This window comes from Nerophis ophidion, linkage group LG08, assembly GCF_033978795.1.
Source record: "Nerophis ophidion isolate RoL-2023_Sa linkage group LG08, RoL_Noph_v1.0, whole genome shotgun sequence".
NCBI lineage: Eukaryota > Metazoa > Chordata > Actinopteri > Syngnathiformes > Syngnathidae > Nerophis > Nerophis ophidion.
Genome location: NC_084618.1, coordinates 26,900,446 through 26,913,567, shown reverse-complemented (window position 1 = coordinate 26,913,567; position 13,122 = coordinate 26,900,446). Strand labels below are relative to the sequence as shown.

Sequence of the window (13,122 nt, the reverse complement as noted above, 5' to 3'; positions counted from 1 at the left end):
GAAAAATAAGTAATTTACATTTATTTATACGGCGGATTTCACAGACAGAATCACAAAGTGATTTACAGTGTGTATAGAAAATGAAAGCATAGTAAAAAAAAATCAAAAATAAAAAATGTCCTCCCTTTCCTCGCGCCCCACCTGTCATGTCTCTATTCCCCACACTTTGAGAAATGCTGAATTAGGTCAACATTTTTCGACCCGTATGTACAGTCACCGTGTGCTCGGAGAAGAGGTAGGATTAAATATAAGTTTTACTTCTTAATATTCCTTTTCAGATTTGTTGAAAGGTGCAAATGGAACCATGTGATGTTACTTGACGTAAACATGTCTGTAACAAATACATCAAAACCATAGCCGCGTGTGTAATGACTAACATTTACATAACATTTTGTAGATGGCATTGCATGTCTTGACTTGTTCTATTCTGTCTTTTGAACGTACAAGTCAATGTCTTGTTTTTTAGTGTGAGGTTTAACTGTTGTGTTTATTTTGTGTCATTGTGAAGTTTTTTGTACCTGAAAATCAGATATCCCGGCCCCCCAGACACATTTTTTCCTCTATATCTGCTCCCCAGGTCAAAATAATTGCCGAGTGTGACCGTGTGTGACCGTGTGTGACCGTGTGTGACCGTGTGTGACCATGTGTCTTGGCTACCACTCTTTACCGCATCTCTCCATGAACCCCGAAAAAAACATCCGACCAGGAGCGTTGGGTTGCAGTGCATTGTGGGTAGGCGAGTCTTGTACATGATCATGTTCTGTCGGTTCATTTGCAAAATAAACCAGAGAGCACAACTCAGCTTTGATACAAAATGAAAGTAAAAATAAGACTGAGAAGATCAAAATAATTGTCAAAGCAGCATCAAAGTTGTTGAAAGAACTATCTTGGTACCGGGTGCAAGCTGTACTACGGAGAGTAGACGTGACGGAGTCATGTTACCACATTCCAACACCCTGTTAATGGTCCGGTGGAATGCCAGAAGTTTGATAGCAACCGAACGTGAATTAAAGGGATATATTAAAAATATGAAAACTAAACCACGTATAATTTGTATTCAAGAAACAGGGCTGAAGCCAAAATTTAACTTTATAATAAAAGGATATATAACGATTCGTAAAGATAGGAATGAAGGGTAAAGAGGATGATGTGCCACATTTATCAAAGAAGATGTAGTCACGGGTAAAGAAACAGCAGAACCTTTAGCAAAAACATTTGTTGAAGTGCACAGTAATGATAATTTGAGAAATGTGGAAAAACAAAAGAGAGAAAAAACAATGAGTTTAAATATTGGGGAAATGATGGAAGACAACGATAATAGCTTTACCAACACTATGGATATGACATTTTCTTTGAATGAAATGGTTCGAATTTTGAAAAAGGTTAAAAATACGTCACCGGGGAAAGACCTAGCGGGTTATCAAATGATCAAAAACTTAGGTGGCATCGTCAAAGAAGTGGTCTTGAAATGATATGACAGGATATATGAAGAAGGAGAATGACCGGCAGAGGGGATAATTAGCGGTAACAATTCCAATATGCAAGTCAGGGTAAGACCCGGAAGAGGCAGGAAATTATAAATTTGGGGAAAAGTAATGGAAAAAAAAAAAAGATTAATGAAAGACTAGTATATTATTTAGAGTCAAAAGAAATAATCAAAAAACTAACAAAGTGGTAAATAATGTTCAAGACTGGGGAACGGCTTGAGGTTTAAGATTCTCTGTTGGAAAGACAAAAGTCATACATTTTACAAAGACAAAAGTACAAAACAAGCTCCAAATAAAAACTCTAAGGTGAAAATATAGAAGAGGTACAAGTATTTAAATATTTAGGAATATGGTTTGAGAAAAATATGAACTAGTCAACCCACATCAGCAAAATAGATTTGATTAGATTAGATTAGATAGTACTTTATTTATTCCTTCAGGAGTGTTCCTTCCGGAAAATAAAAAAATAGGGGAAAAAGTAAAAAGGTGTTAAATATAATGAGGGCTTTGAGGGGTAATGATTGGGGGGCTGATAGGTTAACGTTGAAAACAATACATGTATATATTTATAACTTTAATTCCATCTGTTATTGATTACGGATGCATTATTTACCAATCTGCTTCAAAAACATGACTTGGGAAAAATAGACCGGATCCAGTCACAGGCTTTAAGGTTATGTTGTGGAGCTACTACATCAACCCTAGTGCCAGTATTACAAGTAAAAATGAACGAAAAACCTTTGGACAAGAGGAGAGATCAACTCTCAGCAGTTTATCGGGCAACTTTAAAAGGATCCAAGCAAGGATATCCGACTTGTCCAGTGCTACCAATCTGCCAAGAAAAAGAGAAAACAAAAAAGAATAGTTTTGGGTGGATTATAGGAGACATATGTAATAAAGTTAAAATTGACAATATTAAAGTTAGTCCTACGGTACCAATGCCTGCAATACCACCGTGGATGTTTGATAACCCAAAAGAAAACATGCAATTACTAAAGAATAGAAATTTAAATAGTTACCGGATAGAAAAATGGATTGAGATATGATATATACGGATGCATCAAAAACTATATAAAAAAAAAAAAAAAAAAAAAAAAAAAGGTAAGAGCTGTAGCAGTTATCCCACAAGGAAACATAGTATTAAATAAAATAATCAGTGATAAACTATCTGTTTTTACGGGGGAATTGGTAGCAATTTATATGGCAGTTAACTGGATAGAGGAAAACAAAGCAAGGAAAGTAGTTGTGTGCTCGCAGTCCAACAGTGCATTGATGAGCATAAAAAAACATAGCATCAGAAACAAGACAAGATTTAGTTTATGAAATAGTTCAGGTAATCTATAGAATAAATAAAGCGGGAGGTGTGGTAACATTTCTTTGGGTTCCTTGGAAGATATTGTAGGATGGAATTCACAACACATAGGATATAAAGCATTATACACGTATTTAAAAAACATTGGGTTAAATAAAAGAATATAGAGTAGGGATCCATCTTGATCCACACTCCATTTCAACCAGAAGGTTGCTTGGCGGAAACATCCGCCCACCTCCGGAATCAGTCCCCGCCCATTCCCCTTAGGCGCGAAATTCATTTGAGCGAAAGACATTGGAATGAGAGGAGCTCTTTAAAGCTCCTGAGAATCTTAAAAAGCTTACAGAAAACGAGAAAAACTTACAGCGGGTGCCTGTTGGACATTCACCGTCGTTTTCGATGATTTCCCCTCGGAGCAAGGATTCGATGTCTGGAGTCTTTGGCGCAATCAAGCCTTCTCCTCTGCCTGGAACGGCCGTTGACGGACCCGCCAGCTTTAAGGGAGACCAGTGAGCAAGAGATGTAAACGGAAAATCTGTAAGTAAATATATGTATATATGTATCGTATACCGCATGTTTTTTTTCTTGTAAAATGAGAATCATTTGACTCACCAGACTGCGATTGTGTTAAAACGATCGCGTTAGGATCTTACGGCAAATCCTCTATGAAACTAAATAATGAATACACATAATATTAAATAATTTGAAGGTTTAAACACACCTCGAAAATCATCTTCCAACTTTGTAAGACCGTTTAAGCAAAGTTCATCGTCTTTCACTTCGTCGTCATCGGCTGGTAAAAAAAAAGTATTACAACGTCGTACAAGTGCAATGCTTTTAACGTTTAAATGCTTAAATGGAGTTAAACCAATGTCTAATAACATGGTAAAGCAGAGGTAATGGTGTGTGTGTGTGTGTGTGTGTGTGTGTGTGTGCGTGTGTGTGTGTATGTGTGTGTGTGTGTGTGTGTGTGCGTGCGTGTGTGTGTGTGTGCGTGCGTGTCCTGTTGATTCAAACGGTCATAAACATTTAAACTGTCAGATGGGAAGTCAGTAAAAACTGAACCCTCCTTTTGTCCCCCAAACTGACCTGTTGATTCAAACGACCGTAAAGACCAGTTGCTACGTGACACTGTGTTCTGCGATAGTTTTTTCCATCTGTTTAAATATGTTTTCGTGAGGTACGGAAGTTGTTTCAGTGCGTACGAACGTGTGTGTGTGTGTGTGTGTGTGTGTGTGTGTGTGTGTGTGTGCGTGTGTGTGTGTGTGCGTGTGTGTGTGTGTGTGTGTGTGTGTGTGTGTGTGTGTGTGTGTGTGCGTGTGTGTGTGCGTGTCCACCAAAAACTTCCCAATCCACGGTAGATAACGATGAAAATATCGAGAAAGGGCTTCCGTCTCTTCTTTCTTTTAGCTGAAAACTGAATACGATTTAGAAACACTCGACTTTTTTGCGGAGCGTCAATGTAAGTTTTATTATTTTTATCAATCGAAACAGGCGTTTCACTAATCATGACCGAATCGAACAAAGTCTTTACGCTAACGTATAAAGCTCCAAATAATGACTAAGACAATGTCTAATAACATGGTAATAACAGTGCGTACGAATGTGTGTGTGTGTGTGTGTGTGTGTGTGTGTGTGTGTGTGTGTGTGTGTGTGTGTGTGTGTGTGTGTGTGTGTGTGTGTGTGTGTGTGAAGTGCGTGCGTGTCCACATCTCCACACGTAACATTCCCAGCCATCAATACATCGAAATCTGGAAGTTGTTTCAAACGATCGTAAACATTTAAACTATCAAATATATGGTCACATGCTGCTCAGATGACATTGCTTTCTTAAAAAAACTGAACCCTCCTCTGTTCCCTGTCAGGTCTTAACTCCACCCTCTTCCTGGTTTAACCACTCCCACCGCAGGTCTTAACTCTGCCCTCTTTCTGTTTAAAACTCCACCCTCTTCCTGGTTTAACCACTCCCACCGCAGGTCTTAACTCCACCCTCTTCCGGGTAAGCCACACCCACTTGACCTTGACATTTGAACCTGACCTTTGACTTTGACCTTTGACTTTGACCTTTGAACTTGAGGGGTCATAAATCATTGACCTTTGACCTTGAGGGGTCATAAATCATTGACCTTTGACCTTGAGGGGTCATAAATCATTGTTTTATGGGGGGTCATAAATCACTTTTGACTAAAGGTAGGGACTTAACTTCTCTCTGGCCTTCCCTGCTTAGGCTGCTGCCCCCGGGACCCGACCTCGGATAAGCGGAAGAGGATGGATGGATGGATGGTGTTTGTTCTTTTCAAGAATTCAACGTATGTAAAACTTGAGCTTACATTAGACATACTGTATGATTCTTTACAAGGGATTAGAAATAGCAAAATACACATCAATATCTCCAAAACAACAGATAGTAGTTGGGCATACCTGGAAGTGGAAGAGGCAGCTGCATATGTGTGTGCGCGCTTAATCGAAGGACCAAAGTTGAAAACTAAAGGGTGAATTTAAAGTGGACCTATTATTCAAAACCAACTTCTCCTACCTACTAGTACCTGTCTTTGTGTATTTACTAGGGCTGTGAATATTTGGGTGTCCCACGATTCGATTGAATATCGATTCTTGGGGTCACAAATTTTTTTTCGATTCGATTTGACTCTCGATTCAAAAACGATATTTTTCCGATTCAAAACGATTTTGTATTCATTCAGTACATAGGATTTCAGCAGGATCTACCCCAGTCTGCTGACATGCCAGCAGAGTAGTAGATTTGAAAAAAAAAAAGCTTTTATAATTGTAAAGGACAATGTTTTATAAACTGATTGCAATAATGTAAATTTGTTTTAACTATTAAACGAACCAAAAATATGACTTATTTTATCTTTGTGAAAACATTGGACACAGTGTGTTGTCAAGCTTATGAGATGCGATGCAAGTGTAAGCCACTGTGATTCTATTGTTCTTTTTTTTATTATTTTTATAAATGTCTAATGATAATGTCAGTGAGGGATTTTTAATCACTGCTATGCAGAAATTATAATTAATATTGATACTGTTGTTGATAATATTCATTTTTGTTTCATTACTTTTGGTTTGTTCTGTGTCGTGTTTGTCTCCTCTCAATTGCTCTGTTTATTGCAGTTCTGAGTGTTGCTGGGTCAGGTTTGGTTTTGGAATTGGATTGCATTGTTATGGTATTGCTGTGTGGTGGTTTGTTGGATTGATAAAAAAAAAAAAAAAAAAAAAAATTGATTTAAAAAAAAAAAGAGAATCGATTCTGAATCGCACAACGTAAACGATTCGATTCATATTCGAATCGATTTTTTCCCACACCCCTAGTATTTAGGATCCTGAAAATATGAATTTATAACATGGAGGCATGGTAGTGATATATATGAAACAACCTCGGGCCCATAGCAGAATATGATGAAGCGTATGTAGCAGAGTCATACCAAACACTATAAAAATGGGACCCATTACCTTCCAGCTTGACACTCAGGATCAAGGGTTGGAATTGGGAGTTGAATCACCAAAAATGATTCCCGGGCGCGGCCACCGCTGCTGCTCACTGCTCTCCTCACCTCCCAGGGAGTGATCAAAGGTGATGGGTCAAATGCAGAGAATAATTTCGCCACACCTAGGGTGTGTGTGACAATCATGGATACTTTAACTTTTGTAACTTTAACTTGGCTTCACTCTAACCACGGTGGAAGATGAGGAAAGGCCTTTCTTTGAATGTTAATAAACCTGCGATGTAATGCAGATTTTTATTTCATAGATGAATGATAATGTTTATTATCATGGTGGAGAGTGGGGCGCAAAATATTTTCTTCTTCCTGGTGGGGGGTCGTTAACAGAAAATAATTGAGAAGCGCTGATTTAGACCAAAGAACCAGCATTACATGTTATGTAGACCACGAGGAAGTGTTTTACATTTAGAACAAAAATCATATTATGACCCCTTTAAGTTAATTTCAATGTATATTTACTATAAGTTGTTCGGAATATGAGTTGTGGTCAGTGCTCAACGTACTTTTGTTATTCTTTCACAGAAACCCTCAGGAATTCCCCTTTCGGTGTAAGTATCCATTTACACGCCACTGCACGACAGGGGTGTCCCGATCCGATATTGATTGGCTAAGGCGGCACATTTTTTAGCACACATTCGAAAAATATTATCATTAAATGAATGAAAAATATCAAAATCCACATTGTTTTGAATTATTGACCTATTCAAGACTCCGATTAATGAAATACTGCACTATGAAATATATTTATGTTTGCCATTATAAAACTAAGTTGTGTGTGATTAAAAGGGTATCAAATAAACATCCATCCATCCATTTTCTACCGCTTGTCCCTCTTGGGGTGGCGGGGGTGCTGGAGTCTATCCCAGCTGCATTCGGGCGGAGGGCGGCGTACACCCTGGACAAGTTGACAGGGCCAACACAGAGATACAGACAACATTCACAAAAAAGGGTAAATTTAGTGTTGCCAATCAACCTATCCACAGGTGCATGTCTTTGGAGGTGACTATCGAACAAAAAAAAAATCAAGAGAAATTCTAATCAACGAATGGATCTGAAGTTGATCTGGAGTGTTGAAAGTAAAACAAATGGTATGCGAGAGGGACGAGCGGTCGAAAATGGATGGACTTGTTTTTAACAGTTTATTATGTGGGGCCTTTTTAGATCCTTGATAATTTTAGTGGGATTTTCTCTTAGAATGTGTCATTGCTCTTTTTTTTTTTAGCAAAATTATTTATTAATCTATTTAAGTTTTCAATTACTTGAATTAAATTTTTCCACTGTGAACATTTTTGGGGGGAAATATTACAGATTTTGTGGTTTTGCCATAAAAATCAATGTTTTATTTGACAAAAAGAGCATAAAAAAAGTTTAAACTTTATATTTACAAATCTGAATTTGATCTAGAGTTGTAACACAAAATTAGGAAAAACAAATAATATTATTATTTTTGACATTTTTATGACTAAGACCCTTCTAGGTCCCCAGGACCATACCTGTGAGATCTGGTTTCGAAAATGAAAAATACCAAATTGTGCCCCCGCCTGCTTTAATTTTATAATGTGCGGCCCTCTGTGGAAAAAGTTTGGACACCCTGGGCTAAAGCAAATATCGAATTATGGGAAATCTTTTATACAAGCAGTCCTGCAGCGTGTTTACTTGCGTGTGATATCACGTGCGACACAAGCAGTCCTGCTGGGGGGTTTTCTGGGGTTTGATATCATGTCAATATAAACAATTATCAAATAGTTATAGTTGCATATTACTTACACAAAGAAAGTCTCCAATATTACACTGCAAAAAGTCAGTGTTTAAAAACAAGAATAAAAAATACAACAATTAGGGGTATTTTATTTGAACTTAGCAAAATTATCTGCCAATAGAAGAAGAAAATTCGGCTTGTCAAGATTTTCCAAAACAAGTAAAATTAGCTAACCTCAATGAACCCCAAAATACTTTAAAATAAGTATATTCTCACTAATAACAAAAGAGACCTTTTTTGCTAAATATGTTAAAAAGTATTCTTAAATGAAGTAAATGCTAGTGCCATTATCTTGACATAATGATATGCGCTCGGCATTACATTTCGTGAAACCAGCAAACTTATACTAAAAACTAATTTATTGTTCTCAATGGAAAGGTAACAAGGCGACCTCTTGTTACTCTCGGGGTCTCCTAGCCGCTCTGGCACATCATATTGTCTAAAAATGCATTTTTCCATCGATAAGAAAGAGCGTGCTCTTTCAGTCAAATAGTGCGCGTATAAACAGCCCGGCCCCCGGCCAAAACTGCTTTAATTGTAATTTTTAGGAATTCATCTGAATGTGCATGAACTATTTCTGTTCAAAAAAGTTATAAATGTCACATATTAACTGTCAGTTTACTGTACTGTGCCAACTGCAGGGGTGTCCAAACTTTCAGTGAGGGCCGCACACTGAAAAATCAGAGCAAGCGGGGGCCCTTTTCATAATTTTTATTTTAAAAACCAATACAATATATGTATTAAAATATACATTTAGGCCTCCAAAGGGTTTTGGTCCCAAAAAAAAATTTTTAAATGTGTCATTATTCAGTATTATAATTTTTATTATTATGCATGTTTTAAATCTCTAGATCAACATTAGAAAAAGAAATGGAAAAAACACAAAATATGCAATATTTTCACCCAATAACTTTTTAGGTGGAATATTTGACATTATATAATAATTGGAGCCTTGATTTTGGATTTTGATTCATTATTATTTTTTGAGCAATGACGCTTAAAAACAAATCGCACTAAAATAATTGGGGGTCCAAAAGTGTCCTACTTATTTAAGTGATTTTGATTCATTATTATTTTTTGAGCAATGACACTTAAAAACGAATCGCACTAAAATAATTGGGGGTCCAAAAGTGTCCTACTTATTTAAGTGTTAAAAAATAAATTATACATTTTTTTTACTCTTTACTTTCAGCACAATAATCTCGAGATCCACTTCAGATATATCCGTCAATTTTAAGTGTTATTGTTGTTTATGTTTTGTTTGTTTGTTTTAGGCCCTTCTTTTAAAAAAAAAAACAGCTCATTTTTTTATATGGCAAAACACAAAATATGCAAAATTTCCCCCAAAAAATATCTCAAAGTGGAATATTTAATGGGACGTAATCGAAGCCTTGAATACGTCAATAATTCAAAATTACATTGATTTTGATACATTATTATTTTTTAAAGAAAAAAACAGCCTGCGTGGCAGCTTCGTGTTATAAGAGTAAGCATTGCAACAATTTCTTGTTACATTTCACTTGTTTGCTCTTTTATACCACTTTTTATGTTTTTAATTTTTTTCAGTTGTATTCTTAAAATGTGCCGTGGGGCCGTTAAAAAAAGACCCGAGGGCCGTAAATGGCCCCCGGGCCACACTTTGGACAACCCTGGCCAACTATGATACTATATGAGTACGTATTTTCATTGAAAAAAACCCAGCAAAGTCCATTTGCCTGTCATCCGTTTTAATTATAAGACACAATTGTGTCAAACTGCGATGAGGGGGCGACTTGTCCAGGGTGTACCCCGCCTTCCGCCCGATTGTAGCTGAGATAGGCGCCAGCGCCCCCCGCAACCTCAAAGAGAATAAGCGGTAGAAAAATGGATGGATGGAATTGTGTCAAAGTCATGATTTTTTATTTCATGCTTGAAATAAGAAATGATTACTTTGAAAAAGTAGTTTTATACCTGTGAGTGTTGATGACGCAGCTTTGCAACAGTTAATGTTCTAGTTTCAAGAATGTTTTACTCAATATAGGTCATCAAATCTCAGCAACAAGCTGCAATATCTTACTGAAATCATTTAGGACCAAAAAACCTAAAACAAGTAAAACACTCTAACAGAAAATCTGCTTAGTGTGAAGAATTATCTTATCAGACAGAAAATAAGCAAATATCACCCTTATTTGAGATATTTAAAGGCCTACTGAAAGCCACTACTACCGACCACGCAGTCTGATAGTTTATATATCAATGATGAAATATTAACATTGTAACACATGCCAATACGGCATTTTTAGTTTACTAAATTGCAATTTTAAATTTCCCGCTAAGTGTCCTGTTGAAAACGTCGCGGTATGATGACGCGTGCGTTTGACGTCTCGGGTTGTAAGCAGACATTATTTTCCAGCCCGATCGAAGCTTTAAGTAGTCTGCTTTAATCGCATAATTATACAGTATTCTGGACATCTGTGTTGCTGAATCTTTTGCAATTTGTCCAATTAATAATGGAGAAGTCAAAGTAGAAAGATGGAGGTGGGAAGCTTTTAGCCTTTAGCCACACAAACACAGCCGGTGTTTCCTTGTTTAAAATTCCCGAAGGTGAAGCTTTAACATGGAACAGAGCGGTCAAGCGAACTTGGATCTCACCCACATGTCAACCGGCAGTTTTCGGTGAGAAAATTGTGGTAATAAGTTGGCTCTTACCGTAGTTATGAGCGGAGCCTGCAGCTGCTGCGGACTATTACCTCCTCCCACCGGAGACACTGGCGGTCACCACACCCCTCCGACTTTCAGGTACTATATAATCTCACTAAAACACTAGTAACACAATAGGCAGATAAGGGATTTTCCAGAATTATCCTAGGAAATTTGTCTAATAACATCTACATCGCTCTCACTGCCCTCGCCTTTTTTTTCTTTTTCTAGTCCTTCGCTCTCAATATCCTCATCCACAAAATCTTTCATCCTCGCTCAAATTAATGGGGAAATTGTCGCTTTCTCGGTCCGAATCGCTCTAGCTGCTGGTGGCTATGATTGTAAACTATGTGAGGATGCGAGGAGCCCTACAACCCGTGACGTCACGCGCACATCGTCTGCTACTTCCGGTACAGGCAAGGCTTTTTTATTAGCGACCAAAAGTTGCGAACTTTATCGTCGATGTTCTCTACTAAATCCTTTCAGCAGAAATATGGCAATATCGCAAAATTATCAAGTATGACACATAAAATGGACCTGCTATCCCTGTTTTTAAATAAGAAAATCTCATTTCAGTAGGCCTTTAATCTTACTTGGATTTCAGTTTTTGCAGTGTAGAAAGTAACCAGTAACAAACGGGTCTGCATCATTCAGTTTGCTGCGCCGTGAATTCATGAATTTTTGTGACCCCAAAAAAATACCACCCATATTTACTGTTTTTCAAAGCCATTGTTCTCCGCTGGACTCATTTCACTTGATCAAACCTTTTCGAACATTCCACGCGACTACAAAATAATACAATTATATACGATTCCGGTTGATTGCGTAACCGATCAATAAGGTTATTGGCCAATAGTCAAGGCTACAATATAGGGACACTCCTAATGCACAGGTCATTGTCTTGTAGTTTCCATGTTCTGTTCGCTGCATTGAGCTCACACACTGACTATCTGCTTTGTTTCAAACACACACGCACAGTGTCAGCTGACTTGAGGGAGGAAGATGGTTCCGATGACAACCGCAGCTCCAGTTTGGGTCGCTCTGCCCCGTCCGACGACGCCTCGCTGGCTTCTGACTACCAGGACGATGGAGCGCCAGAGTGTGAGTTCATGCTGTGTGTGTGTGTGTGTGTGGGTGTGTGTTTGTGTGTGTGTGTGTGTGTGTGTGTGCGTGTGTTGATAGAGTGAGGGAATTAAAAGGAAGAGTTATTGTTTGCTTCCTCTGAGAAAGCTGCCTGGCTGCAGTTTTAACACCCTCTCAGATGGCCTCTTCACTCCACAGGAAGCACACATTGTTGTCCTAATTTGAGAAAACAGATCACACCATACCGCCTATCGCCGACTCCTCCCCCTCCTCGCCTTTAGCCAGTGAGGAGGTGGGCTCCTGCAGCCTCTTGCAGGCCTGATCGGTGAGCTAGAGCTCCCCCCAGTGGTGGAGGTGCGCGGGCCGCGGCCCACACAGGGAGGAGGCTTTGTAGCCGCAGGCTAATGCAGTGATTTATTGACCCCTAGCCCCTCTATTCTTTCACAAGCGGGTTTGAAATACAACACTGTACCTGAGGGGCCATGTGTGTCCTGTCCCTCTCTGGCTTTATCAATCTTTCTCTCCATCTTCCTGCCTCCTGTTCACAATTTTGTATTCCCGACTCCCTGCGCCGGCTAATCGCCCCTGACATGCCGCAGGTGGGCGTTATTGACTCGAGTGCCCCCGGTGGCTATTTTTGCTCCGGGAGCTTTCTTTGTAGAATATTCCATTCAGGGAACGATGTTGACGTTGGCTTCACGGCGCCGTAGAAATGGCCACGTGAACGCTTTGTGTCAGGGGGGTGGCCAAACGTTTTTTTCACAGCAAAAAATGCGGGGGCCATTTTGATTTTTTACATTTTCATAACCAAATACTACATATATGTATTTTCTATAACCCTTAAACCTCCCCTCAAGTTTGGTCCCCGGGGACCCAGAAGGGTCTCAGTCAGACAATTGTCAAAAATAAGTCAGATATTGGGCATAGAATATTGATAAAATTGAGGAATGCTCATCAAACACTTATTTGGAACATCCCACAGGTGTGCAGGCTATATATATATATATATATATATAAATATATATATATATATATATATATATATTTACTGTATTTCCTTGAATTGCCGCAGGGCATAAAGTATGTGCTTGCCTTGAATTACTGCCGGGTCAAACTCGCTTCCCAAAATAATTAGCGCATGCTTAGTATTACCGCCTGATCAAACACGTGACGTCACGAGTGCCAATTCCCCTGTCATCATTTTCAAAACGGAGGAGGCTGATTTCAGTACCGGTAATTTGAAATCATATAAAGGGAAGAAGATTAAGAGCTATTCAGTAG

At 38.5% G+C, this 13,122-nt stretch overlaps 1 protein-coding gene and 1 long non-coding RNA gene across 3 annotated transcripts in view; one reads left to right on the top strand and one right to left on the bottom strand.

The window, feature by feature from the left end:
- skap1 (src kinase associated phosphoprotein 1) overlaps positions 1–13,122 on the top strand; it is a 187,246-nt gene that overhangs the window by 26,476 nt on the left and 147,648 nt on the right. For both annotated transcript variants that reach the window (XM_061908132.1, XM_061908133.1), the window contains 2 exons: positions 6,843–6,868; positions 11,737–11,859. In XM_061908132.1, the coding sequence (XP_061764116.1) occupies positions 6,843–6,868; positions 11,737–11,859 (149 nt within the window). The remainder of the gene's footprint in view (positions 1–6,842; positions 6,869–11,736; positions 11,860–13,122) is intronic.
- LOC133557035 (uncharacterized) lies at positions 1,913–3,941 on the bottom strand. Its single transcript, XR_009807655.1, has 3 exons — positions 3,412–3,941; positions 3,164–3,293; positions 1,913–2,319 (listed from the first exon to the last, which is right to left on the bottom strand). It is a non-coding gene; the product is annotated as an uncharacterized LOC133557035 (long non-coding RNA).